Below are 27,006 nucleotides of genomic sequence, written 5' to 3' on the forward strand. Positions count from 1 at the left end.
GCAGGTGCCAGGCAGACACCAGGAGTCCTGGACTGGATTCCGCAGTAGACAGGAACTGGATTCAGGGATGCTGAGACTGGCACCTGGATCAGGATGGCTGGCAGGAGAACAGTTGGGTCCTCTTAAGTAGCCAGCCATGGACAAAGAGAGCGAGACTACGATGAGCATGGCATGGAACACCTCAGTCAGTTTGGGTCACCTATTCTGTCCACTTCTCCCTGTTCTTTCTAAGGGCTTCCATTCTAGCTTAGAAAATGCCAACAGAAGAATTGTATCATCTACTGAGAAGCTTTACATTCTTAGCAGAAGACACAATTTATCTTCAAAGGGCTCTTGAAATCTCTCAGACATACTTTTACTATTCCTACAGTGAATCAAATCAGGAGCACTTAGCATACAGACCAACTAATTTGAAGTTTATTTCTGTAGACGGCAAGACATCTGAGTTCTGTGCTAAGCACATACTTGTTTTCAATGTCCGCTGGTCTCAAAAGTTTCTATACCATGGACCTCCTGTCTGGCACAATTCCCAGGAACAGATTTAACATCCTTTCACTGAAATGGAAACTTCATCTTGTTGACATTCCTTAGGTTTTCTAGTTGTTGGTGATCTCTGCAGCAGATTTTTGTAGTACGCTTAGGTATATTACTGTGTTTAAGTACATACATGCTTATGTGTACCACAATGGAGTTTTAGAAAGTGCCATTTAAAACAAGAGCAACAGTGATTATTCATTTTCAAGAGAATACTGACAAAAAGAGCGTATTTAGTTGTCGTATGTCAGAAGACAGAAAAAAATGTCCACTGCTTTGTAAAAGATGTGAGTTTCTCTCCTTTTTGCACTCAACCTGTGTTAGCACGTACCTAGTTTTGCTAGCTTGGCAAAATCCCTGCTGAAAGCTACTGCACATATGCATGAAGGCATAAGAACACCAACATGCTTCTGTGTCAACTGGAAAAAAACACCTTTGTTGTGAGATCTCACAACATACTGTACCTTTTCTTTTTTTCCCCATTGCCTCCTTTACACATTACCCCCACTGCCTGTGCTGCCACTGCCTGTCCTTCTGCATATAGACAGACACTCCAAGGACAATTCCTCTGGGGGTGGAATCCGATGTACCCCTGTCCCTCTGTTCCCTCAAACAATGCTAAATCGTGGAACAGCCTAGTAACACAGTACCCTGCAGCAGCAGCAGCTGTCCTTCAAATATTTCTGGCCTGCTTTGTCTATCTTGCCTAACGTGTAGTGCTGCGGTCCCCAGATGAAGGATTTTTATGTGTGCCACATCATTTCCCTGCAAATTTAAGTTAATTTTGTAGCATCTCTTAACATACAATTTCTTGAAGTTTCAAGAGTATATTTATTCATATAAACATTAATTTTTGGTCTGGAAAATTCATGACAATTTTCACGTAAAGAGGTAATCTGTAACAGAGCAATCCCACAATAACAAAACAAAAATGTTAGATGAGTATAGATTTCTTAAAATAGCACAGGTACAAAGACAGTTAAAAAGCACAACATTAAAAAGCTAGAGTTCCAAGAACAATTGTATAGTAGGCAACCAAAATTCAACAGACAGGCACATTATTTAACAGACAGGTTTCCTAAAGGTACCCTCTTAAATGTTTTCCCAGGAAGGGTTTGATCTATTGTTAAGCACTATAAATCCCGAATAATTTCATCAACTGCCATATACATGAACCTGCAACGGACCAAATGAGAGAACCTGTGACTAAGGCCGTGACCAAAACTGTGAGTATACATATCTGGAAATTCACCAGAAGTATAACAGTACAAGTGTGCAACTAAGGATCTAAGAAACAAGGTTTGCTGAAAGTAGGTATGTAGTAATTCAGACAGTTTGGTTAGATGGAGCAAAAGAAGCTAGAGCTCTCAGTCACAAAATCTGGCACAGATGAGGCAGACTGGTAGGTATCGTGATGAAGAACCCATGTGCCAGAAGATCTCATTTTTTTTTTCCATGTTTTTCATTCTCTTAGTCTAATGAAAAAATGTAACTTGAACACTGACCATCTTGACTTCATCTTAATTCTAAACCGAAGTGCAACATTTGCTGGAGTGGTAGGAAATAACATCCCCCTTTTGTGCCGAACATCTTGAATCTGCTGGAATAGCTGTAAATTATTATTATCCCCTTTCAGAGTCACCACAGTTATTATGTTAAAGCTACTTGACTTTACATTTGTACAGTTTAGAATATTTCAGTTGGAAGGGACGTACAATGATCATCTAGTCAACTGTCTGACCACCCAAGAGCTGACCAAAAGTTAAAGCATGTTATTAAAGGCATTGTCCAAATGGTTCTTAAACACCATCAGGAATGGGGTATCAACCATATCTCTAGGAAACCAGTTTCTGCTGCTTAGTCTGTTCTCTGGATCTAAATTTCTCTCCCACTCTTCATGATGACTTTAATGAAAAAAATAATCTAATATTTTACAACATACTTTAAACACTTGCTATCAGCTAGTGGAGTATTCCTGTCATTAAAAGTAATGTAAAAAACTTTCGTAGAAGTTCAAGATACTCACTTATCAGCGAAGCATAACATCTATATGGTAGTTAAAGATCCTGCCCCTCAAAAAGTCACCTAGTTCTAGATTAAAATCAGTAAAAGCCATAAACCAACAATGTTTCAAAAAGGAAGATGACCTTTAAGTGCTGAGATGGTTTAACTTCTTGGTGATCTGTTTCCAGTGTGGTAGATGCCCCATCCCTGGAGACATCCCAGGCCAGGCGGGATGGGGCTCTGGGCAACCTGATTTGGGTGAACATGTCCCTGGCTCACGGCAGGGGACTTGGACTGGATGAGCTTTGAAGGTCCTTTCCAACCTAAACTATTCTATTTTAATCTGAGCTACGTCAGGACTTCTGCAAAGATCCTGTGCACTGCAGACTTCAGAAAAGCAATCAAATGACAAACGGTGTAAAAATTTTTATTTGATGTGTATCTTGCAGCAGTATTTTCTCAATTATAGTCTGTCACAAAATATGAATAAAATCATCCTCTTTTCTGCATACGCTGTGTCTCTCAACTTCTAAGTAAAACAGATAATTATAGCAGATTAAGAACAAACCTACAGCATTCCTTTACTTTAGCCGGTTCTGATACAGAGGCGTACTTTTTTATTTGAGAGTCAACTCCAAGAGACTTAGCTAACTGCACAGCATTTGTATCATCACTGATTAGCGTCCCAAGAGCCACGAGCAGTCTAAAAACAGCTTCAAGGTCTTGAACTACTTCCATAACTGTGCCAATTACTGATAAACATTGAGCTTTGCCCTCAATGTTGTTGACTTTATGTAAACATACGGCATAGTTCAATGTCAGTGTTGCAAGCGCAATATGGATATTCTTATTATTCGCTGATTTCATTTCTATTGCTTGTGTCATTATTTCATCTCTCTGTTCCATCATGAGCTTCTGGCCTGCCTGGCTGACAAAACAATTGCAAAAAGTTCTAAGTGCCAACAGCTGGTTTGCTTGCTTTCCTTTAGGGTTCAGAAATTTAAGGAGAAGGACGATAAATTGTACGTGATCCTTTTCACTGAAGAAGTTCTCATTCGCAGTGGGATGCCTGACAGACAATCTAAGAATGTCTAGGGCTGGAAATACAATATCTAAGAAAAAAACCAAAAATATTTTAGTGTTAATATTGTATTATGTGGAAACGTGCTGTTGAGTTTCTTTTAGATATAGGCATTCTTAAACCCCTATTTTTGGGAAGAGACAGTAACGGTTTAATGCAAGAAGAGATTCAGGTAAAATACAAGTTGCTTGAAATTCATAAAGACAAGTATTGACAAACCCATTGTAGTGACACTACCATTCATCACAAAAAAAGATGCTCCTTAATTTAGGATAAACACAGTGCTTTGCAAAGAATCTTAAAATCTTTCCTCAAAGCTGCAATTGATAACACTGAAGGCAAGCACAAAATATAACTAATCCAGAAAGGTCTTTGAAAGATTCTCAGTGACTGAACACCTCTACACAAGCAGCATCTTGTTCTCATTCTGTATCTTTCAGTTTAGTACAGCAACAAAAGTGCTTACAGAAAGAGAAATGAGGAAAAAAAAAAATTAGACTACCTTCAACTCTCAGACATAATTGCAAAGGAAAAAAAAAGGTCCTCAACTGATCAGCTGGTAATCATTGTAAGGAAGCTGAACTTAAGAGTTTGTTCAGTAGCTTCCCCCTACTTTATCAAATTTGGAACATATCCTTGGGTCTACTACTGGTATCCCATGCTTATAACCAAATCAAAGCTGAACCTGCCTAGCTAATTATTGAGCAGTTTTTACTGCAGATATGCAGAATATTGAGAGTTAACACTTTGTACAATACAAAGTCTGAAAGGTATGAAGACAACAGTAATCACCAGCTCACATCTGTGCAGCATATAGTTTGATTAAGTGATGTTATATAAGGAATATGGATTTTTAATACCAAAATATTCTTCCTGTTAATAAATCTTTAACTGCAATTGCAAGAAAGCAGTTCATTTTAACTGCATACTCAGGTATTTGCATATGCAATGCCTCCATTTTTTCCAGAATGTAACAACCAAAATAGCCTTTTTAATCCATCAGTGCTGACAACAATACATTATCAAATGAAATTATATCGCCTCTACTTGCATTCATTCAGAATGTCACTTCACTAATACAGCTCTGACCACATAACTTAGCTTCAGTAAATTCTTTTCTACCATATTAAACAGGAGCTACTTTTGAGATTTCTAAAACAATTTATCTCCATAATTTCATCTCTCACTCGATGATTACTTAGGATGCCAACCTGACACTTCTTTGCTCTATTGCAAAACAAGCCTCACACCTTTCTTGAGGATGCTCCTGCTAATGAAATAACCAGAACTGATGTTTATATCACCCTTCTCCTTTCTGGTCGCTGTTATGCCAACAACAAAACCTGACAGCCAGTTCCCAATTTTGCAATTCATGCCACTGCCCCTTCTACTGATCAGTGCTATTAACACCTGTTTATCATCTTCTGGCTTCTACTTGGGTTATAAACTCTTTGGGACAGACTGAATAACAGACAGCATAACAAGACTTTCAGTTCAAACTGAAGGATCAATGAGATGGTGGTACAAAAGATAATTGCAAGTGTCTACCTTCAGGCCAGTTAACTGCTCTCCTTAAAGTCTGAAGTTGCTGTGCTGTGGGTGTTTCTGCTGACGTGTTGCATGTCGCAGACAGTAATTTTTCTAGGTTTATCAAGTCATCTTCTGTAAGCTTATGTTCTTCAGTTGCACTGCCATTGAGTTCCTTTAACTTGCCTGTAAGACCAAGAGAAGAGGCATGGCTTTCTGATATTAGAACCTCACAAATCTAGATCTTGAATGAAATAATATAAAAGCACTTTACAAACAACTTACAACTACTGCAACTGTTTTTTTTTTTTTCCCTTTTTTTTGGGGGGTGCTAGAATTTTAAACATTACTTTTCCCAGGGTAATCATATCAATGATTGCTACTATTAAGCCTCCTCTAATGCTGCAACACAGAGATTTAGAGTTCACATCTTAGCCTACATGCAGGCAAAAATGCAAAAAAGAATCACAAGACCACCAGCTTTCATGACTGAAATATGATTTGTTTTTTGCTCTTTTCTATTACTAGGTGGTAAAAACAATAAAGAAACTATATGTTCTTAGTGTGATCAGTTTTTGTATTTTTATTATTTGCCATAAGCAAAACATGATTGCACTATGTCCTATATTCAAATTCCAATGTAATTTAAAAATCAAAGCATTGGAAAAATTATTTTAATGTACGGCATTTTCCTTAAAATGGATCTAGCATTAAGCACCTGCCAGTCATGTCAATAAAGACACAAGCAGGCAGCATTATATTAGTACACCCTTTTGAGCTTTATAGTATGCACAAAAAATCAACTGTGGGCCTCTATGAAAAAAAATACAACTATTAAATCTATCCCAGCACAACCATAAGATTTACAAGCGTATTTAACCGTGCACTGTTTCCAGTTATCCTTCAATAACACTCGACAAAAATAAACTGATGCAGTGTATTACTCCACCAGAGTGGAGTAAATGTTCACTTGCAGCCCAGAAAGCTGATTGTATCCTGGGGTACAGAAAAAGAAGTGTGGCCAGCAGGTCAAGGGATGTCATTGTCCGCTCCCATGAGACCCCACCTGTAGTACTGCATCCAGCTCTGGAGTCCCCAGCACAAGAAGAACATGGACTTATTAGAGAGGGTCTGGAGAAGGGCCACAAAAACAGCTCTCCTACCAGGACAGGCTGAGAGAGTTGGGGTTGTTCAGCACAGAGAAGTGAAGGCTCCAGGCAGATCTTATTTCATCCTTTCGATTTATAAAGGGAGCTTATAAGAAACATGGAGGGAGACTTTTTACCAGGGCCTGTAGTCATTGGGGAAGGGTTAATGGTTTTAAACCCAAAGAGACACTGGAGCAGGTTACCCAGAGAAGTTGTGGATGCCTCATCCCTGGAAGTGTTCAAGGCCTGGCTGGATGGGGCTCTGAGCAACCTGATTTAGCTGAACGTGTCCCTGCCCATGGCAGGAGGGTTGGGCTAGATGATGTTCAAAGGTCCCTTCAATGCAAACCATTCTATGATTCCATGACTGTAAGGCCAGGAGCCTGCCCTTTTCAAGAAGCTGGATAAAGGTGAAGGTTTACTTTTTGTAAAAAGCAGAATCTTATTTTTTAAGTTTCCTTGTCAGGCTATCTACACAATTACAATATTTTACAGCTGTGTATATGAAGGGGAGGAAAGGAAGCAAGAGACTTTTAATTTGGAGATCTTCAAGGCAGGTATACTGTGAATACAAACTAGTTTTACAAACCCTATAAATGTACTACAGCACTCCACGGAAACATACTGAAATAAACCAGTGACAAATAGGGTAGAGATTCTGTGGAACACTTACAGAAGATACAGAAAAGAAGGAATAGGAATGAAACATGGCAAAAGAGAAGGAAAAAGAAGACAATAATATAATTTACCGAAAATGTGCATAATTACTAAATACTGTAAATGGTTTTCTTTTTCTGTTATCCAGAGTGTTCTGCTTAAATACGGAAGTGACTGTTACAACCTGTGAAACTGCAAAATGCCCTACTTTAAAACTTCATAGATTATACTATATGGCTGTCTGGTGAACTACAACTTTCATGAGCAAAATCAGAAAGGGATTTCACATTTCCAGGAGCTACGAAGAAAAAAGTACAGTATTCAAATACACCAGCGTAACAAAAAAAGACCCTAAATAACAGCAGACATAATCCAATAGGAAAAAATTGGATATCCTATATTTGACAGAGTGCTTTTGAAATTTACTCAGACTCCTAAGCCTTCAAATACACGCACCATTAAAGTGATGAATGCAGTTTCAAAATGTCAAAACCAAGAAACATTACGAAAGCCATGTGAAATCACTTAGCTTTTTGAAAAGATCAAAAATTAAGTTACTTCAGATAGATGAAAAATAAAACCATTCTTGAAATTAAAACACAGACCCAGTATCTGTGTAGGATTGGCCTGGTCGAAGGTGACAGCATCCTTCTTTGGAAAATAAATATTTTCAGCTTTCGCTGCAGCTGATTGGTAGGCGCCCATTCCTGCATAAAGGAAATATGAAAAGTTCAACAGTGTACCAAATTGTTTGACATCAAATAATATCCTACCAGTAAGTCTCTCCAGCTGGACATTATTCAGAAAAATATCTTTAAAATAACTGAATGCTTAGCAAATAGCTATCATTCCTTGCATTATTTTCACATTCAAAGGTTAAAGCTTAAAGCAATACCTTCAAAAACAGTTCTCTCTCAATGTAAAAATTTACTATGCATGTGTAAATTATTAAAAGTGATTTTTGAATTACCTGAACTGAATACACAGCTATTCATAGGAAAGAATACTGTAGTTAAGACATGAAATGGCAAGGGTCATTTTAGAATAAAGATCCCTGCTTCCCCTGAAATCGCATCTTTTGATTACTTTCATAATGAATAGGCAAAGCATTTATATATTGGAGGATTTGCAGATATGACCAAGTTACAACACATGAAATAGCAGCCTGAAATCTCTTTAGAAAAAGAGTTATAAAAAGCTTTAATCTATGACTTACAATGATTTCCTAGAATCACAGGTGAATTGTGGCTGATACTGTATTATTTTCCTTAAGTACCTATATTAATTTATTTGATCAACAACATAACTAATAGGAAACCAAAAATTCTCTCAAAATCAGATTACTTTCCTATATTTTAAAGGTTCTGTGCAGGATTCCTATGTGTAAAGGAAGTCTCTGTTATCCTTTTTTTCTGAATATTTTCCAGAGTATAAGCAGCTTCAATTGGCTCATTATTTTTCGTTGTGTTTAAATTTGCTTCAATATAGAATCTGTGTCAAGGAAAAAATTAAACAAAAGATCCAGAATGCTTTTCATCAGCAGGTATCATCTCTTACCTGTATATGGATCAACCCCACCCACTGGAGCTACTGCATTTGATGCTGAACCAGGAACATAGCGACCAGCACCTGAACAGAGATATTATGCTCTTTAAACACCACTTTAAACACCAGAGGTATACCAGAATTCAGTTACTACTTTTGAAATATCACTATTAAAGGTGTTATTTTGCACTAAGGGAATTAAAAAGAAGTCTTCATTCAACATTTCCTGAAATTTAAGGATTAAATCTATGTGTATGTGTGAAGGTGGTACTCGTGGTGATGATGACATTTGCAAGCTAAGTGACCCACAGCTGGGAGACATTCTGGCATAGCCAAGACCCTCAGCACAGCAGATGCCTTATCCATGACAAACGCCAGAGGGAGGGCACCGCTGCCCAGGCCTGGCTTCTCTCTGTGCCTGTGGTCAGTAGTAGCCTCTCCTGTGGGAAGTGGACTCTGGCACTGAGGCCTCAGCTGAAGGACCCACGGGGTCTTTGCATCTGCAGACACCACAGCCTGAGCCACACAAGGCAAGGGAGGAGATACAGCTGGGGACCACAGTAGAACAGGAACAGAGAAAGACTGTCAAGATGAGGAAGACTGATGGCTGTGGCTTTTGGCAAGAGCACAAAGGCTTCTGGTCCACCTGTAGATCGGCAAATGCAGAACAGGCACAGTGCCCTGGCACTGGTGAGGACAAACACCCAACAGGGGATGCATCAGAGGCAGCTAAGACTGCACCTCGTATCTGCAAAAAGGGGAAAGACAAGGAGCAGTGATGGGGGCTTCCTCCTGCAGATTGTGCAGGCACCCATCTACTGACATGACCCAATATCTTGGGAGGTTTGTGTCTGCAGGGGGCTAGGATGCTGCAGAGAGACTGCCAAGGCCTGCATTGCCTTCAGACTATTACCCTGCTGCTCTTCCACATGGGCATCAGTGATACTGTCAAGGAAGTCCTGGAGAGTATAAAGAGTGATTAGAGAGCTCTGTGGGCAAGGGCAAAGAGCCCAGGTGGTGTTTCTTTGATGGCTGCCAGCAATGCAAAAATACTTGAGTAGAAACTGACTCATCAAGTGGGTCACCAACTTGCTGCATGGCTGGTTTTGCAGGCAGGAGTTTGACATCAATGACAACAGGACCCTCTTTGAAGAGCAAGAGATACTGATCAGGAATAGGAGGATGGAATATCTTTGCAAACAGGTTTGCTGAACTTGTGAGGAGGACTTTAAACTAGCTATGCCAGGGAGGGTTAGAATCCAAAATTTAGTGTTGTAGGTACCAATAAAAGTCATGTGATAAGAAAAGAAAGCAATAATAAGGAAAAAAAGAAAACTAGTTCTATGAATATACCCATTCCTGTGTTGCCGTGCATATGAGAGTCTGACAAAACCTAAGGTTTATGACCTTACTTCTCTGCTGTAGAGGACAGAGTGACATGAGGCAGACAGAGAAAGCTCTCCTCTGCTAAAAAAGATCTGGACATGCTCTGACAGTAGCAGACTCCACCTTATCAGTCTGTCCCACTCTACTTCCCCAAATGGAGAACTGCAAGAAACAGTGGTTTGGAGCCAAACATTGAATGCAACTGAACATGACAAAATACACATTTTAAATGCTAGCTAGTTATGAATTTTACATTACCTGTAAATGGATCTGTTGCAGGTATTGTACTTGATCCAGATGAAGAGCCTGGAACATAACGTCCAGCACCTAGTAAAACAGGAAGAAAAGCAATGACTACTATACACAGCTTGATGTTATTAAAATGTCAATACATTTCAGACACAAGCAGCTCAAAAATAAAGCCAAACATCAAATATATCTTATTGTTTATTGTGGCATTAAAATAGATCTGATCCTATCTATGAAGAAGTCTCTTAATGCTGAACAATTTTTTCCTACCTATTTGAGGGTCACCAATTTGTTTTCTGGGGCAAATGCATTACATATTTGGACACAGCCAAATCAAAAGTATGTAAGTTCAGATGACTGCAGCTCCATGAGATAACTCTGAACCTGATAAGAAGTCTGTATTCTGATTTCGAGTTCATTGCAAGAAAAAGATTTAGCTCTGTGTTTTTAATGAGATTTTATTCCTAACTTCATCTTTGTGAAACTAGTTGAAATAAAGAGTGGTTCATCTTGTAATTAACGTTGTTAATCTTATGAGTAACTGATTTGTTGTCATTCCATGTCCTGCCTGATAAAGGGTCATTTATGTATTTCACAGTTTCAGTCCATTCTCAAGCTAATTTTTTGTATTTTATTAAATGCCCTGACAGGACCTGGCCACCTCTTAGAATAATATAAAAAGTGGAGTTTTCTTCCACTGGAAAAAAAAAGATTACACTGAAAAATACAAGTGGCTTAACCAGAATTTTGTTGAAAATTTTTTCTGGCAAATACTTCAGAAGTTTGTCAAGTTTTCATATTTTTCTTGTCAGATCTATCTGTGCCTTTCCCTCAATCATTTGAGAACATGAAGTACAAGAAGTGCAAGAGCTATATATATTAAAGTCTGCCTGAGCAGGCAGCGAGGTGGACTGAAAACTGGCTGAACAGCCAGGCCCAGAGGGTGGTATCAGTGACACAACCTCTAGCTGGAGGGCAGTCACTGGGGCATCCAGTCCTGTACAGTACCTTTGTTAATGATCTGGAAGATGGGTTGGAGTGCATCCTGAACAAGCTGCTTATGAAACAAAACTGTGAGGAGTAGCTGATGTCATCATTTAAGTGTAATTTTTTTTACCTGTAAATGGATCTGAAAATTGAGCACTTGTACTCAACAGTGTTTGCCCCTTAGTGTTGTCCATAATAAACTTGGCCACCTGATCCAGAAACATAGGATTCAGATCATTCTTCTGCAGGAAGTTGTATGCAGTCAGCCAAGGATCATCAGTGATGTTATATGGCAGTTTGTAGGAAGGCCCATTTTCATTTACATCAATAGTGAAAACATAGTCATACTCCTTTATGCAGAGTAAAAATAAAAACAAATTAGAAGTTTGTCAGCAGTTTTTACATTAAAATGTATCAAATGCTGACTAATAATGGCCCAAGGCTAAGCCTAAAAACTTTCATACTGATTTTAGCAATACTACTCTCCTACACAGGCTGCAAGTAAAAAAAAACCCACACCCCATTGTTTTCCAGAATTCTGTTTCAACACTAGGCTAGAACAACATACCATGATAATATGTGTGCAGATATATTACAAAAGAGATGCATCAGGTAACTCTCATGGACAGGTGAATAGGTCTGGCTGCCTGCAAAGCTACAGGGCAGTCAGATGCCTCAAAAAACTTCAGTCTTAAAAGCACACTTCTAATCCTAGAAAAGCACAAATTCCTAAGGTTTCTTTAAACCATGTGAGAGATAATGTAAGTGTCACAAAGTCATTCCTTCTGTGCTGGCACTAGACAGAGACTTTTCTGTGTTTATTTCAGAAAAGTAAACATTTTTCAGCTTATGTGTCTTTAGATTCAAGTTACTACAGAAAGCCTGGTATCTAATATTTTAGGTATACCTCACATTATAAATTGTATGCTTCACTCCCTTCAGAAAGGAAGTTAATTTTAATTTTCTAAAGTATCAGCGACAAATACTAGAGAACTTGATAATTTCTCCACTAATAGTTTATCTTTCTACAAAATAATTTGTCTTCATTGGCTTGCTCATTTTACAAAACATGTCTCAAAAGTAATAAAGCAAGTAGTACTTATTTATACTTTGACATCTGAGTTTTCACAGATCAAAGAAGACAAAAAAAGTACCAACAAATATCTACTCTCTAAATTACATTTTATCTAAACAAAGACTGGAATTTTTAATGGAAAATTAAACATTTTACTTAGGAAGGAATAAAACCATTTAAAGTATTTGTATACCTTTCCTTCAAATAAAACCTTTCCAGATGTTTGTTGTGTGGCTCCAGAAGAACCAACAACGTCACCAATCTTTATCCATCTTCCTTCACTAACACTCCATTGATATGCTTCTACTTTCCCATTATCTTTAATAAGCCGTGTCTGTCCATCTCTAGTTCCTGTAGACAGAAGTATTTAAGAGTTTAAAGAAATTCAAGAACACGATTTATTTTAGGAGAGAAAAAAAAAAGCTTCAAATAGCACCCAAATTTAAAGATGAAAAGGTAGTTCACCAACATTTAAAGTCACAGCACAGGAAGTGACCAGATACTACATGTTGCAACAAGAACAGCAGAAATCCTGACAACAGTATTTTACAATCACAGTAATGGTATCTGCCATCAGACTAAGTTGCAAAAGCAATCCTTAAGTCAAGTCTTTCAAAAGTTTACCATTTTCCCAGGGAGATGACAATCAAGAAGGGTGATATTCTCCCACAGTGTAATAAGATAGGAAGCTTCATAAAATTTTAAGATTTATGCCACTTGCTGATATAAGCAAGTGCCATAAATAACTCACTGGTTACTTCGCCTTGGGAAAAGGTATTTGTCTATTTGAGAGTAATTGTAACTACCACTACTTCCACTGTATTCTCAGTGATCTCCCAGCTACCTGGAAACTGTAAACTGAGTCAGTCAAGACAAACTATATTTTCAAGCCAAAAGCTCAAGCAGAAAATGTACATCTGCTTTTCTTTTTTGTAAAAAAATCCATATTCATCAGTCCTTTTGCAAATCACATAACTGTCTCATATACTACTGGCACAGCTGGCATAATGGATCCAAACATCTTGAATACAGCGCAGATTCCTGACTTACACCTTTTTCTAAATTATCTCATAAGAGAAATATTTTTATTATTTTAGTCTAAAAAAACAAAAAAAAAAAAAAACAAAACAAAAAAACAAAACAAAACAAAACAAAACAAAAAAAAAAACAAACAAAAACCCAAACCAAAACAAACAAACAAAAGAAAACAAAACCAAACCACAAACACCACACTTAAACAAGAGTCTTGCCTCCAAAAGAATCAATGAAAGGATAGCGGGGCAAAATTAAGCTGTTTTCTTCAGCAAGTCTATTGAAAGTGACAAAAACTTAATTTTGGAAACTATGGAAAGTTTCAATACTTCAGAACCAAGATTTGAAGGCATCTCTACCATGACAAAAGTACAATAACTTACCAGGATCCTTAAGATGTTCTCTTCCAGGAAGGTCATCAGCATTAATATCCCCTAAATCACCAGTTTTAGGGTCAATGGATGCTTGGGAAAGCTCATTTTCGAAAGCTTGAATCTCCTCAGCACTTGCTGTACGTTCCGAAGACTGTGTAAACACCCTTATAATTCCATCACTGAATAAGGAGAAAAACATTCAAACAAGAATACTATTTTAAATGTCTACATTATTACATACATTCTAATGGTGAGTTCTATGTTATGAGAAAACATCATTATTTCTAACAATCCCTCCCAATTATTTTTAGGAAAGGAATTTTCTCTCGCACTACAAGCATCCAGAGAAGAACTTAACCAAGTAATGCTATCTGTAGTGTAATTTAAAAATCAAGACAGGACAAACCTATCAAAACGGTTCTTTATTTCTAAGTGCCTTCTCAGTCTATTCATGGTTTACCACGTTCCCAAAGAACTCTACCTCTGCAATTCACGTAACACAAGAATGACTTTCTGGATGAAATATAGCACAAGTTTAAATTTAATCCCCACACACGCTTTGACGAGTGTCTTTTTAAATCTAGATGAAACTGATACCCAAAGTGACACTTGCCATTTCACCAAGGGTCTGCAGATTTACATATAAAATACACTGGAGAGTAAAACCTGGGTACCTTGCACCAACGACGATGTCACCATTGTCTAAAACGCAGCAGCACCACACAGACTGAGCTGGGAGTCTGATTGTTTGAGCACATTCCCCATGTTTCCAGATTCTAAGAGACCTATCCTCTCCAGTAGTTACAAAATCTGGAAAAAAAAAAACAAAACAAAACAAAAGAGCAAACTTTTAAAGTATATTTTTAATGTACTATAATAGTAGATGCCATTCTGTAACTGCATGTCTAAAAACTAGAACAGTAAAAGAATATTTTTACAATTTAATACTTCTCTCAATTTCAAAGGAGAGCTAAAAGAAAGACATCACATAACTGTCTTTAAAAAAAAAGATAAAGTGCATAAATTGCACACTAAGCAGTCAGATAGGAAATGAAATTATGCTTAATACAAACAAAAGATTCTTTCCTTCTTTTAAGAGCTTAAATAAAGAAATTTGAACTATTTTGTAACCATCACTGTTTTATCTTACACTGTACTTGCATAGTTTGACATTTGTTTTAAATTTAGATTTTTGCAAGGTAGGCCTGCTTTTTCAGGAAACATGCATAAAGACTCTCAAAAGTCTACAAACTTCTCAATGAGGAATTTTAAGGCATGAGAGATTTATGACACACACATCCACTAAACTACACGCACTTTACCTGTTGAACAAACGCACAAGTGTCCCATAAGCCAAACAAAGGTCACTGACCTGGAATTTCTTCTGCAACTGTCTGCAACAGCTACTTCTGAACCTCTAAACCTCTAACTCCAAAGACAAACGCAATTAAGCCACACAAACAAAATTCTTAACCTACACTATGCACAATGCACTTTGAAAACTTCCTGTGGAAGTATTAAATTTACATTATCGCAAACTGGTATGCCATACATTACCATTTCATCACTCTGTAACAGTGCTGAAATACAGGTGGCAACCTAGACAACAGTTTTGCCTGTCACTTCACCAAAATTTTGCTCAAGCTTTCCAGGCGTAACGCAGGCCCTTTCATCTTACCTGCTGCCAGAGCAATTCTGCTGAGGTGTGATTTGGAGTGAAACTCCGTATTTTTAAAAATTATTTATGCTAAAGCAAAGACAGCAATGAAATGCTACCTGAGGTCTCTAGTTGTGGCATCTCCATAGAAGTACAGAATGCCTACCTTGTTGTTTCATTTTGGAATAAGGCTGCATAATATTCATGAAAACAATCTTACCTTTACTTTGAGGGAAGACAGAGATGCTGTATATGTAATTTGTATGCCCATAATACACCTGCAAGCACTCGCCAGAGATCTGCCATCTTCGAACACTTGCATCATTAGCACAGGAAAGGAATTCCATTTCACTGAGAATAGCTAAGCCTCTCACACAATCTTCATGTCCTTTACAAAAGAAAAGAAAAATTTTAATGCAGCTTTTCCTTCCATTAGCAGCAGCATACTATTTTTATTTAAATCACATCCTGACAACCAATCTTCATTACGGTAGAAGGTTTTTTTAAAAAAGCAATTTGTTGCTCCCTATTCTCCGAAAAAAAAGTCTATTTTTTTAAGGTGATGTGATTTCTGGTCATACAACTTGAGACACTTTAAAAATACATCTGAAAACTTGTTCGGTTTACCTATGGTTTTGTGGGGTTTTAAATTTTTTCTATTTTTAAAAGAGCACACAAACCTGATTAAATTACCAACTGCAGCAACACGTACCAGTGAATGTCCTTTCACATCTGCCTGCCTTCCACAGTTTAATAGTTTTGTCAGCTGAACCAGTCAACATCAATCCCTGTTCAGGCAGTATTTTCACTGCCCATATTGCAGCTGTATGACCCTGCAAAAAAACCCAACATCATGAAACTTGTCAGAATCAAAATCAGAGCACCTATTTTATATTCATGGAGAGGAACTTCATACCTGTAATGTCATCATACATCTGTCATTCAACCAGACTTTGGCTGTTGTATCCCATGATCCACTTAATAATGTGCCGAATTTCCCAGATGAAAGGCTGCAAACTGGAATGAACGATCAAATCAGCACTGGCAAGTTTCCTGCATTGCCACCAATCTCATACCAGCAATTTAAAGATATTTCTTTAAGGAGATTTATTAGGGTTTAGTGGCACATTTGGTGTTGAGGAGTTCAGGAAAGGATTAAGTGAAACTGTAGTTGCACTGCAACCTAGAAAGGAGCTGCCTTAAAATCTTTTCACCTTAGACTACATATTTTCACATCTTTTTGCCATTCGTATTTTAAATTTCTCTTCATACCAGATCTCTTCTCCTCAGACTAGAATATGTTGACAAACGGGTTAGATAACTAGTCAAAACACAGAATTAATGCAAATGTTTAGGTTTAAGATTATAGAAAAAGCCTGGATTTCATCAGCATGTAATAATTTATGTCCTCAAGAAGCAACATCTCTCATAAAAAATATTTAGCTCATCTTCTTGGAAGGCAAAATACTACTACCAAGAAATGGTGGTAACATTTAAAGATTTAGCAAAAAGATAATCTGCAAATGTTCCAGTGATACACAGGTATAAAATTGAAGACATATGGTGCTAATAAGGTCACACTACTATGTTTACAAAAATATCTAAGTCATAAACAGAGAGTGCTGTGTCCATCTAATTGTTCATAAAAGGAAAGTATGGCTTTATGTTTCTTCGTTCTGTCATTCCACAGTGGGAACCGACCCCTGTCACTTGTCATGTCCTACTTTTTCCACACTTCAAAACAGATATTACGATTAATGTAATTTTACATTTTTAAATGTTTTGCATTATTGTAAGAGCTGCTACAAATATTTTTTGTAGGGAAATCTATAACTTGCTTAGAATATCTCATCTCTTCTTATACCTCTGGAGGAAGCATGTCACATGTTATTTTATCTACACATTCATCCCACGTTTGTGACAAAGTACATAAGGTATTCCATGCCTCCTTACACAGTGATATTATTTTCTTTCTCAGGAAAAGACAAGAGGTTTAAAATAAGAAAATAATTTTTTGGTGCTGCTTAGCAGCCCAGGGTATTTTCAAACTAGTCTCCACAGCCGTCCTTTAACACTGTAAAAAAAAAAGGCCCAAAATGGCCAAGTCCTGAAATACTTATTTTTGATAATACTTAATTACATTATTAGACTGTTCAAAGGTCTAGTAAATACAAGATCAGCTCAGGAAAACACAAACTTAGTATGCTAATATGAAAATTGCTAAATCTTTTATTATATAGCTCAAGAAAAAGTACATAAAGTTGATATAATGTCACACGTTACACTCACCTGACCAAAGAGAGATAAAATTTTTGCAGTGAGCTTTTAGTCTTTGCTATACTTAAAGCATCAATTAATATTAGACCCCCATGTGGGTAACAAAATGTGCAGTTAAAGTTTTTTTATCTAGGAAGCTTACTTTTTCTACTTGACTCAACTTGGACATAAAAACGAAGCTTAATATGTAGAGAATTAAATTAACTGTTTCTTAAAACTGCTACTCTTGGCAAAAGGGTAATCATTCTATAAATTGCCATGTGTTCTCATACACAGTAAAAGCTCAAGCAGCCAGTGCAAACTTAAAAGTCCTTGCAATGAACTGTCACTGCATGAATTGATATTATAAAAACCATAGTCTGCTACGTTAAATACCAAATAAATCAAAATTGAGTTTTACAACTTCAACTTAATTTCCTCTCTAAGAAATCACACTCACTTTTATACAACAAACTCTAAAATAAAATGACTACATACCTGTATTCTTATGACCCTTAAGGATGTAAAGAGGAGCTGGGTTGTCAGCTGTGAAAATGCAAATGTTATGATCATTGCCACCAGTTGCAATCAGCCCACGAGGATAGAGGTCACTTGGAGGTATGATGCATACACAAGATACAAAGTTTGAGTGGCCACTCATACAGTGCATTTCAGCAAATCCCCTGTTAAGACTAAACATATACGATAATCAGTTCAGAGTCATGACAGAAACAGTACTTATTTGAGGCACTGAAATACAGCAGGTGTTTTATACTCCATCACTTGAATTAATATCCATGCTTGCATTGTGCTGAATAAATACTATGGATGACCTAGAAAGAATGAAAACTTTAAAAGAAAAATTATATCCCAGCATTCTAAGCCAGTAAGCAATATTTAAAGTTTTCTACTTATTTTTCAGTAATGCTAGGCCTGGAAGGACATAGTTTTGTTTTTCCCTGCTTCTTGCCAAACACTGTGCCCAACTTTATCAGAAGTAGTTGCAGTTTATCTTTATGAAATATTTTGCTGTCCCATGACTCAAATATGTACCACAATCCACCCTAAAACAGAGCATGTACATGAAGAAAGTTTTCTACCTGCCAAATTTATTTATTAGCTCTTAATTATAAGCACTGTAGAGACCTAATAGTTAAATAGATCATAACTGATTCAAGCAGCAGCCTTAGCTCTTCATCATCATCCAGCCTCAATAGTTATAGCACTAACTGGAAAAAAGCTACGTATCCCCACACAAAAAAATATGTGGGTTGTGGTGGCTGGGTTTTGTTTGTTTTTTTCTTTTTTTTTTTTTTACCTCAAAAAACATATGACACTGTCATCCTTCATACTCTAATAGTTGGTGTCCTTGTTTTGGTTAAAACAAGACCAATTCACTTTTAATGAATTTTCTTTCCATTTAAGTTCTAACGAACTACATGTTTTCTGAAGTCGGCTGCGTATTTTTCAGACAGTGTTCACTTCAGAGCTGATAACAACTGCTGTTCTACTCTGCCAAAGGTAGGAATGGTATGCAGAAAAGGCCCATGTTTATATTTTATTGCAATAGCAGTCAAGGTCGCTGACAGAACTCCGATATTTCACAAGTGATGTGTCATAAAAAGGTTGTACTTGCAGGGAGGGTGGACAGAATAGGTGACCCAAACTGACCAACAAGGTACTCCACGCCATACGTGTCATACATAGTTTAAAGCTGGGTGTCACAAGGGTCTTGCTCTCTTTATCCATGACCAGCATCTGAAGAGGACCCCATCTGTTGTCCTGCCCACAATCCTGATCCATATTCGAGTTCTGGCATTCCTGAAACCAGTTCCTGTCTACTGTGGCATCCAGTCCAGGGCTTCTTGGTGTTTGCCCAGCGGCCACCGGCAAGGTACCACAGGTACTTGGAGATTCAATATGGGTTTTGTATATCTTGCATTACTTCTCTTATTATTAGTAAACCTGTTTTAACTTTCCAACTTGTAAGTGTTTCTCCCTTTTCCTCCTTCCTTCTCCTCTTTCCCTAGTGGGCAGGGTGGGGATTAATAGAGAGCATATGCCACACTTTCTTGTTGCCCAGCAATAAACAATGACAGATTTAATGGCACCCAATGTGGGGTGAGTGAGGGGTTGAGAGGGACTCTGACAAAGCACCAAAGGAGCTTCCTGGGTAGCATAACTGGGAGAGTATTGGACTCTCAGCCTCAGGGGTCTGAGTTCAGATCTCGGCTCTGGAGGGAGGACACTGGGGAAAGCTCAGCTGAGGAAGTATCCGTTTTTTTCTTTGATAGTTTCAAGGAGTCTGGAAATTAAAGCAGACAGCTTTCATCATGCTGATTTTCTTGTCATTAAGCTCAGTTTTATATCATGTCTTTTCAGAGCTTTGTTCAGAGCCAAATGTTTTAATCCTACTTTATCTGCTATATGCTTTTTTTGCTGGTGTTTATGTGGAGTTTATGAATTCTGGGTGTTGGGTGAAAGGCATCGCTTTGCTGTGGTGTTTAGTACTGATCTATGCCACGATAAAATGGGCTATTACCACTCTGATCTCTTATCTTTACCAAGTGATGATAATGAGCAGCATAGAAGGTGAACCGTGGCAGTAACTTCATCTGAGTACTTCAGTTGCCATCTAGCAGACCTTATTAATAATTACATTTTTAATTTAGAGACTAATTATGCTAATCTGACTTCACTAGATTGGGGGAATTTCAGATATTCTTGGGACTATCAAATTAGCATGCTTCTGTTATCAGTTCTGCTGAATGTTTTTCAGGTGTGGTGTAAGATTAAGTATTGGTGCAGGTGTAGGTGCTGTGAAGCCATCTCAACTTTCACGATGTGTGATGATGCAATCTCAGCCCTCACCACCACTGCTGAAGCCTCTACAAGTGCTGCAGCCACCATGACCTGCATGACAAGCACTTCAGACACTGCAACCTCTGTGATAGATACTGCAGCTACACCAACCTCAGAGATAGCTACTGCAGTCACTTAAACCCCCAGAGCACATCCTGTGGCTATTCAGACTTCAACAGTATCGGTTGCCCCAGTAACCTTGAAGAAAGACACAAGAAAACCAGTTTGCCTAGTATAGGAAGGCGAAGATGGAGAACGGGGAGAGAGTCCTTCTAAAGCAGAGCCATCAGAGCTGGAAGAGTCAGAACCAGAGGTAACTGTCCACTTCTTATCTCTAGAAGAGCTGCAAGGTATGAAAAAATATTTTAGTCATCATGAGGTGAAGCACTTACAACCTGGTTGCTTTGATGCAGGGATAGCAAGCCCGATAGCTTGGACTTAGAGGGCAGAGAAGCCATGCAGTTGGGATAGCTGGCTGGAGATGGTGGCACTGATAGGGCGCTTAGAAAAGAAAACAAAAACTGAAAGCCTCTGGAGGTGAAACTTGCCAGCAGTAAAGAATGGGTATCCCTTGAAGGATGCTGCCCAGGCGAATGGACCACCATGGAAAAAGGTATTAAGTATCTGAGAGAATTAGCTATATGAGAGATAATCCATAGCAACCCACATACAGTTGTAGATCCTGATGAAATGGCACGTACTCAACCTATATTGTGGATGTTTGTACAGACTAGACCATTGGCATATGCCCACATATTGGCAATATTAGCCTTGGGAGAAGAAGAGCCACTCACCGTGGCTGATACGGTTAACTAGGCAGTATGAAGACAGTCTCCCTTCCCACCTACAGGCCTGTGCCTCAGCTGTGGAAACGCTGAGAAATCCCAGAACTTATGTGAAAACTGTGTGACCAACTGTACAAGATGAAGAATACTCTCCACCTGCACAGGCCCGAGTTGCAGCCATTAGGAGAAGATGCCCTTCTGCAGGACCAGCTTGAAACAAACGCAACACACCACAAGGTGACATATCTTTTTTCCTGCATGACCAGGGGAAGATATGAGCAACTGGGACCAGAGGCTGACCCAGAGGCACAAGCACGTGAGCTAAGAAACAAAACTCCCAAGAGAGAAGCTGCTCCAATTTCCAGTGCGTGGCTCTCCAGCCAGGGTCGGCGGGATTCTTGTCTCTCTCTACCAGGGATGAGTAAACAGAGAGGGGCCCTGACTCCAGCCAGGTGGAACAGAGGAACAACCAAGTTTATTGGACTATGTGCATTTGTTTGATGGCCTGGTATGTCAGAACCATGAGTATAAAACCCCGGTAGACACCAGCACACAGTGTACCTGATACCAATGAATCATAAAGGGACAGAGTTCGTCAGTATTTCTAGAGTGATGGGGGATCCTAGGAGCTGACTGAATTAGCAACTGAAGTGAGCCTAACTGGAAATAAGTGGGAAAGACACCCTACTGTGACTGGCCCAGATGCTCTGTGCATCCCTGGTATAGATTACCTCAGGAAAGGGTATTTTAAAGACCGAAAAGGGCATTGGTGGGCCTTTGGCATAGCATCTGTAGAGACTGAGAACATTAACCAGCTGTCTGCTTTGCCTGTCTCTGTTGTAGGACTGCTTAAGGTCAAAGAACAACAGGTGAGAGAATAATTCAAATTCTTTTGAAAGCTGGGTTTCCTATAAAGAGAGGCGAGGTCAATGGATTTGCATGAGAGATCCAGCTTTTAGGAATTAAATGGCAAGATGGGCAGTGCCAGATTCCAGTACAGATGATGAATAAACAACAGCTATGTCTCCCCCAGCTAATAAAAAGGAAAACACAAGCCTTCTTAGGTGCTGTGGGTTTCTGGAAAATGCATATTCCAGATTACAGCCAGATTGTGTGCCTTTTCTATCAAGTGACCCAAAAGAAGCATGATTTTCAATGAGGTCCTGAAAAACAACAGGTCTTTGAACAAATTAAACAAGAAATTGTACATGCAGCAACCCTTGGATCAGTCCAGGCAGGACAAGATATTAAGAATGTGCTCTACACTGTAGCCAGGGATAATGGTCCTACCTGGAGCCTCCGTCAAAAAGCACCAGGTGAGACTCAAGGTCATCCCTTAGGGTTTTGGAGTCAAGGACACAAGGGCCCCAAGGACAACTATACTCCAACTGAAAAAGAAATATTCACAGCATATGACAGAGCTTGAGCTGCTTTGGAAGTGGTTGGTACCAAAGCACAGCTCCTTCTGGAGCCCTGACTACCAGTACTAGTCTGGATGTTCAAGGAAAAGGTTTCTTCTACTCATCATGCGACCAAGGCCACATGGAGTGAGTGGATTACATTAATCACACAACGGGCTTGAACACAAAATCCTAATTATCCAGAAATCTTGGAAGTGATCACAGACTGGCTGGAAGGCAAAGATTTCAGAATGTCATCAGGAAGAGAGCAAGTGATGCAGGCTGAAGAAGCTCCACTGCATTAAGAATTACCAGAAAATGAAAGGGGGTATGCCCTGTTCACTGATCGAAACAGCCATTCTGTGGGAAAGCACCAAAAGTGGAAAGTTGCTGTGTGGAGTCCTACATGACAAGTCACAGAAGCTGATGAGGTACAAGGTGAATGAAGTCAGTTTGCAGCGTAAAAGCCATACAGCTGGCCTTAGACACAGCTGAACAGGAAAAGCGGCCGGTACTTTATTTCTATATTGACTTACGGACGGTGGCAAATGCCCTGTGGAGGTGGTTACAGTAATGGATGTGGAATAACTGGCAGCACAGAGGCAAGCCCGTTTGGGCTGCCCTATTGTTGCCCAGCTAAAGAACTTACATATGTAAGTATCTATTCCCTTTCCTTAGTGGAGAGGGCAGGGCATTAACAGAGAGCATCCACCACGTTTTGCTGTTGCCCTGCAAAAAATGGTGACACTTGGAAAGCTTGGAATACATAGGAAAATCGTGATACTCTTCCAAATTCTAACATGTCTTTCCTGTTGAAGATACAGGAGACAAATTAAGGTAATATACCTCCCTGTAATATCTAAATAACAAAAATAACAGATAGCAGTTTGCCTACCCACTGAGCCCTGCCTACTGTAATCTCAGAGTGTTCAAAGCAGAGAGAATCATTACCAGTGCTATGACTCTGCATAGGTTACTCCTGTCTTCCTGACATAGCACTCAGAAATTGTGGATTAGAATTAGACTCCCTTTCCCACAATAAATTTCTATGCAATTTAACCAGTTCTTCCCCATGTGATGAGAGATTTAACAAGATACAATTAATGAGATTAGTCTTCCTTCCCTTGAACTACAGAGCTACAGACATCAATTTAAACACACATTTGAGCATTCAGGCAAATTTGCCATTTATCTCTGTTTCACTGGAAGGCAATGGAAAGAAGAGCCATGCCTAGCAACTTCAGACTGCAGTTCACACTTTGAAACTACACATATATGATATGATAGATATGTCCTGTTGCTTCCTGCAATACCCTATATCTGCACCATCTCCTATTCTCATTGCTTAGCAGTACCTCTTCTGGTTGTAACTATACCCTGAAAAACTCACTGCGTTAATTCAACAAGACAAATCCAGTAGGAGACAACCCAATACAACATGAATATCAAAGAAAATACTGTTGGTTTTATTTTCTTCTCATTCCAGTCTTTGTGTACATAAATTTTCTGTGTAGTTTTTGGTTCATAATCCATTTTATGTAGAAAGAAGTCTGCGCAGCAAGAGCAAGAAAAGAGTTTTTAAAAATATTTAAAGCATACTGCCTTACTGTCAAAAATGCAACATTGTTACTCTGCAAGATTACTTTGGTACTGAACACCAAAAGGTGGAAACTAAATTAACAGAACCTGCAAAAAAGATGCCCAGATTTATAGATATGATTAGTACCTGCAAAGCACGCTAAAATATCGCCATATAGGTAAGGGGTTGAACAAATACAATCCTCCCCAAAGGCAGGTGTGCAAGTGGCCACGCTTCAGGCGCTCACAAACTCAAACGCCGCCCGCTGCCCCGCACAGGCCGCCGTTCCCCGGTCCCTGCCGACCCACCCGATCCACATCCACAGTCCAAGGGAAGACACGGCCCTGGGGACCGACCCGGCGGGGCCCCAGCGGCTGCACGTTCGCGCCTTTCCTCCCGCACAGGCCCGCCTAGCGCCGGCGGCGCTGCCGACAAGCGCAGCGGCCCAGCACTCACCCGTCAGGAGCCCAGAGCCGCGCCGTTCGGTCCCGGGAAACGGACACGAAACCGCCCGGGGGGAAGAGGCTGCAGGTCAGGCCCCGCACGTCCTGCTCGTGCCCCAGCAGGGAGCAGCTCAGCCGGTACGCACTGCCGTCGCCCGCCATGGCGGGAGGCCGCCCAGGTGTCCTGACACAGCAACTCTCCCCGCCGCCGCCGCCGCGGCCGCCGCCACCGGAAGCCGCCCAGGGCCGCGCCGGAACGGGTGTCACTGGGCGCGCCGGCGTGAGGCGGTGAGACTCCATCTCCCGGCAGGCGCCGCGCCGCAGAGCGCGGGCAGAGCTGCGCACTTCCGTTACAAGGTACTCTGGGAGATGTAGTTTCTGCGGGCCCCGGGCGGCCGGAAGGAGATTCCCAAATCTCGCGATAGCGGGCGCGGCGCGGTGCCGTTGCTGCGATACGGGCTGAGTGGCCTGCGGCGGCTTCCTGCCCTTGAGGCCTCCGGTGAGGGGACGCGGCTGCTGCCCCCGGGAAGCGGAGCCCGCGGCTGGCTGCGGGGCTTCCCGCTTCTGGGGTAGGGGCCGTGGGCGCTGCGACCTCCGCGCCTCCTCGGCTGCAGGCGCCCTCAGCCGATCTGGTGCGGGGCGCGCGGGGTTTTGCGTCGCTTCAGGGAACAGGGGAACTTCCCGCCTGTTTGTGTCATGGCCAACAGTTCCACCACCTCACAGGCCCCTCCAAGCAACTGCCTGGCAGTTTCAGCGACCCCCAGGCTGCGTCCGGGGAGGAGCTGCTGAGGGGCTGATGGAGGCTGCCGGGGCTTGCCAGGGCTGGCACAGTCTGGGTTTGCATTGGTGTCTGGTGACGCCTGCAGAAAACCTAAATGGATATCTGTAACAGCTCTTCACTTCTGCGGTGTTTCATGACAGACTTGAATTCACGGGCAGATGCTGAAACACTAAAAGCCACAAGAGTTAGCAGGGATTACCTGTTTAACAATATGAACTGGGGACTGACTGATCACTGATGACAGACTGCTGTCTCCCCTTGCTGAAGGACCTTCTCTGGTCTGTGTCTCCTACCATGCTTTTCCAGCAAGGAAGTGCTTTGCCAATTTCTTAAGAAAACTGAACTTTTAACAGGGGGAAGAATTAAGCTTTAAAGAGCTTTGGTAGTTTGTGCAAATTAAAGGAGTATTTCTATCCTTCTTTCCAGGGAGAAGTTCAAAAGGGAAACAATATGGCCAGCAGTCACAGACCTCCAATAGCTCGTCCTTCTTCAAGAGCAGGAATAAGTCTGACCACAAGGCCTACGTCTTCATCAAGGGCTCCATCAGCAGCCAGAATAGGAACAGGGGTATGTTAAAGAAGTTGATATTAACTTCAGTATATATAGATTTTTATCTTTTTGTTTGTTTGTTTTGGTAACGTGACCAGAGTGATGGTTTCTCAGGAAGAATTTTAAGATTTTTATTTTGGAGAGATTTTTACTTTCTAATTTTGACCAAAAGGGGTCAAGGAGATCTTGTATCAAGGGTTCACCTGGGAGACCTTAATACCATTGATGTTGTGGACAGAGGGAATAGTGAGCAGCTGCTCGAAAGTAATCCCTTACCCTTCTGCAGTGGGCATTTGACTGGAGCTTTGTTTACCCGAAGAGATGTAAATGCTAAAAGATTCTTGTAGGAACAGTATAGAGACTAACTTAAGTTTTTAATGGCTTTGGTAATTGCATAAGGATAATAAATTCATAATTCAGAGTTGGGAGGTTTGTGGGGGTGTTTTTTTGTTTGTTTTTATAGATGCCTCCTAGTACATCGAGACCTGTTTCTCGTGGTGGTTCTTCAGCTACTGTAGGAGTCTTATCATCTCAGATTAAAGTTGCAGACCGTCCAGTGACTCAACAGGGATTAAGTGGAATGAAAACTGCAGTGAAAGGTACTTTTTACTGAAAATAGCTATCAAGGTGTCTGTAAACGTTTTAAATAATTCTTTAGGTTTTTAAAGGAAAACTTTTCATAGGTGAATAAACTGCAGAATTAATATCTATGATTGATAAGAGTAGGAAAAAGGAATTTTACAGCATCAAATGGTGTCTTGTCACTGCAGAATAATTAAAATAATATGTTATATAGTAGCTGTATAGCTGAAAAATAATGTTTATATTCACAACAGTTTAAAATTAATTTCTGCCTTTGTTTCTTTAAATAAGCCAAAATCTGATTTAAGAACACTGAGAAGATGGCAGCTCTCTGCCTGCACATTCTACAGATTGTTTTCATAATATACAGTTCATTAAAATAAGGGTGTTTTCTAGGAAAATTTCATCTTATTCTCCTTTGCCAGGTCCTCAGAGGCAGATAATGGATAAAACATACTACCTTGGACTGCTGAGGTATGTCTTAACAACACGTTCAAACTGCAAAAGGTTTAA

At 39.9% G+C, this 27,006-nt stretch overlaps 2 protein-coding genes across 3 annotated transcripts in view; one reads left to right on the forward strand and one right to left on the reverse strand.

Annotated features, from left to right (window-relative positions):
• Positions 1-2,949: 2,949 nt before the first annotated feature.
• PLAA (phospholipase A2 activating protein) lies at positions 2,950-24,828 on the reverse strand. Its single transcript, XM_082074423.1, has 14 exons — positions 24,595-24,828; positions 18,011-18,204; positions 16,173-16,273; positions 15,969-16,089; positions 15,477-15,644; positions 14,274-14,409; positions 13,609-13,778; positions 12,387-12,544; positions 11,249-11,468; positions 10,141-10,209; positions 8,509-8,580; positions 7,557-7,658; positions 5,168-5,332; positions 2,950-3,650 (listed from the first exon to the last, which is right to left on the reverse strand). Exons 1-14 carry the CDS (start codon positions 24,741-24,743, stop codon positions 3,085-3,087), a joined length of 2,391 nt encoding a protein of 796 aa, XP_081930549.1. The 5' UTR covers positions 24,744-24,828; the 3' UTR covers positions 2,950-3,084.
• Positions 24,829-25,010: 182 nt separating this feature from the next.
• Positions 25,011-27,006, forward strand: part of IFT74 (intraflagellar transport 74) — a 49,169-nt gene continuing 47,173 nt past the window's right edge. The window contains exons 1-4 of one of the 2 annotated variants that reach the window (XM_082075626.1): positions 25,011-25,080; positions 25,789-25,929; positions 26,375-26,510; positions 26,919-26,967. In XM_082075626.1, the coding sequence (XP_081931752.1) occupies positions 25,813-25,929; positions 26,375-26,510; positions 26,919-26,967 (302 nt within the window). In that variant the 5' untranslated portion in view covers positions 25,011-25,080; positions 25,789-25,812. Of the gene's footprint in view, positions 25,151-25,788; positions 25,930-26,374; positions 26,511-26,918; positions 26,968-27,006 lie in introns of both variants that reach the window. The other variant, XM_082075625.1, reaches the window with a different exon arrangement.

The sequence above is a fragment of the Streptopelia decaocto genome (assembly GCF_964273445.1).
Source record: "Streptopelia decaocto genome assembly, chromosome: Z".
NCBI classification, from domain to species: Eukaryota; Metazoa; Chordata; class Aves; order Columbiformes; family Columbidae; genus Streptopelia; species Streptopelia decaocto.

Excerpts from the sequence above, each read along its gene's own strand:
- PLAA (XM_082074423.1), bottom strand. The coding sequence starts at position 24,743 with ATGGCGGGCGACGGCAGTGCGTACCGGCTGAGCTGCTCCCTGCTGGGG. Across the intron at positions 16,090-16,172 it reads GATGTATGATGACATTACAG|GGTCATACAGCTGCAATATG; the intron begins GTATGAAGTTCC and ends GTTTTTTTGCAG. Across the intron at positions 3,651-5,167 it reads AGCAGTTAACTGGCCTGAAG|ATATTGTATTTCCAGCCCTA; the intron begins GTAGACACTTGC and ends TTTTTTTCTTAG.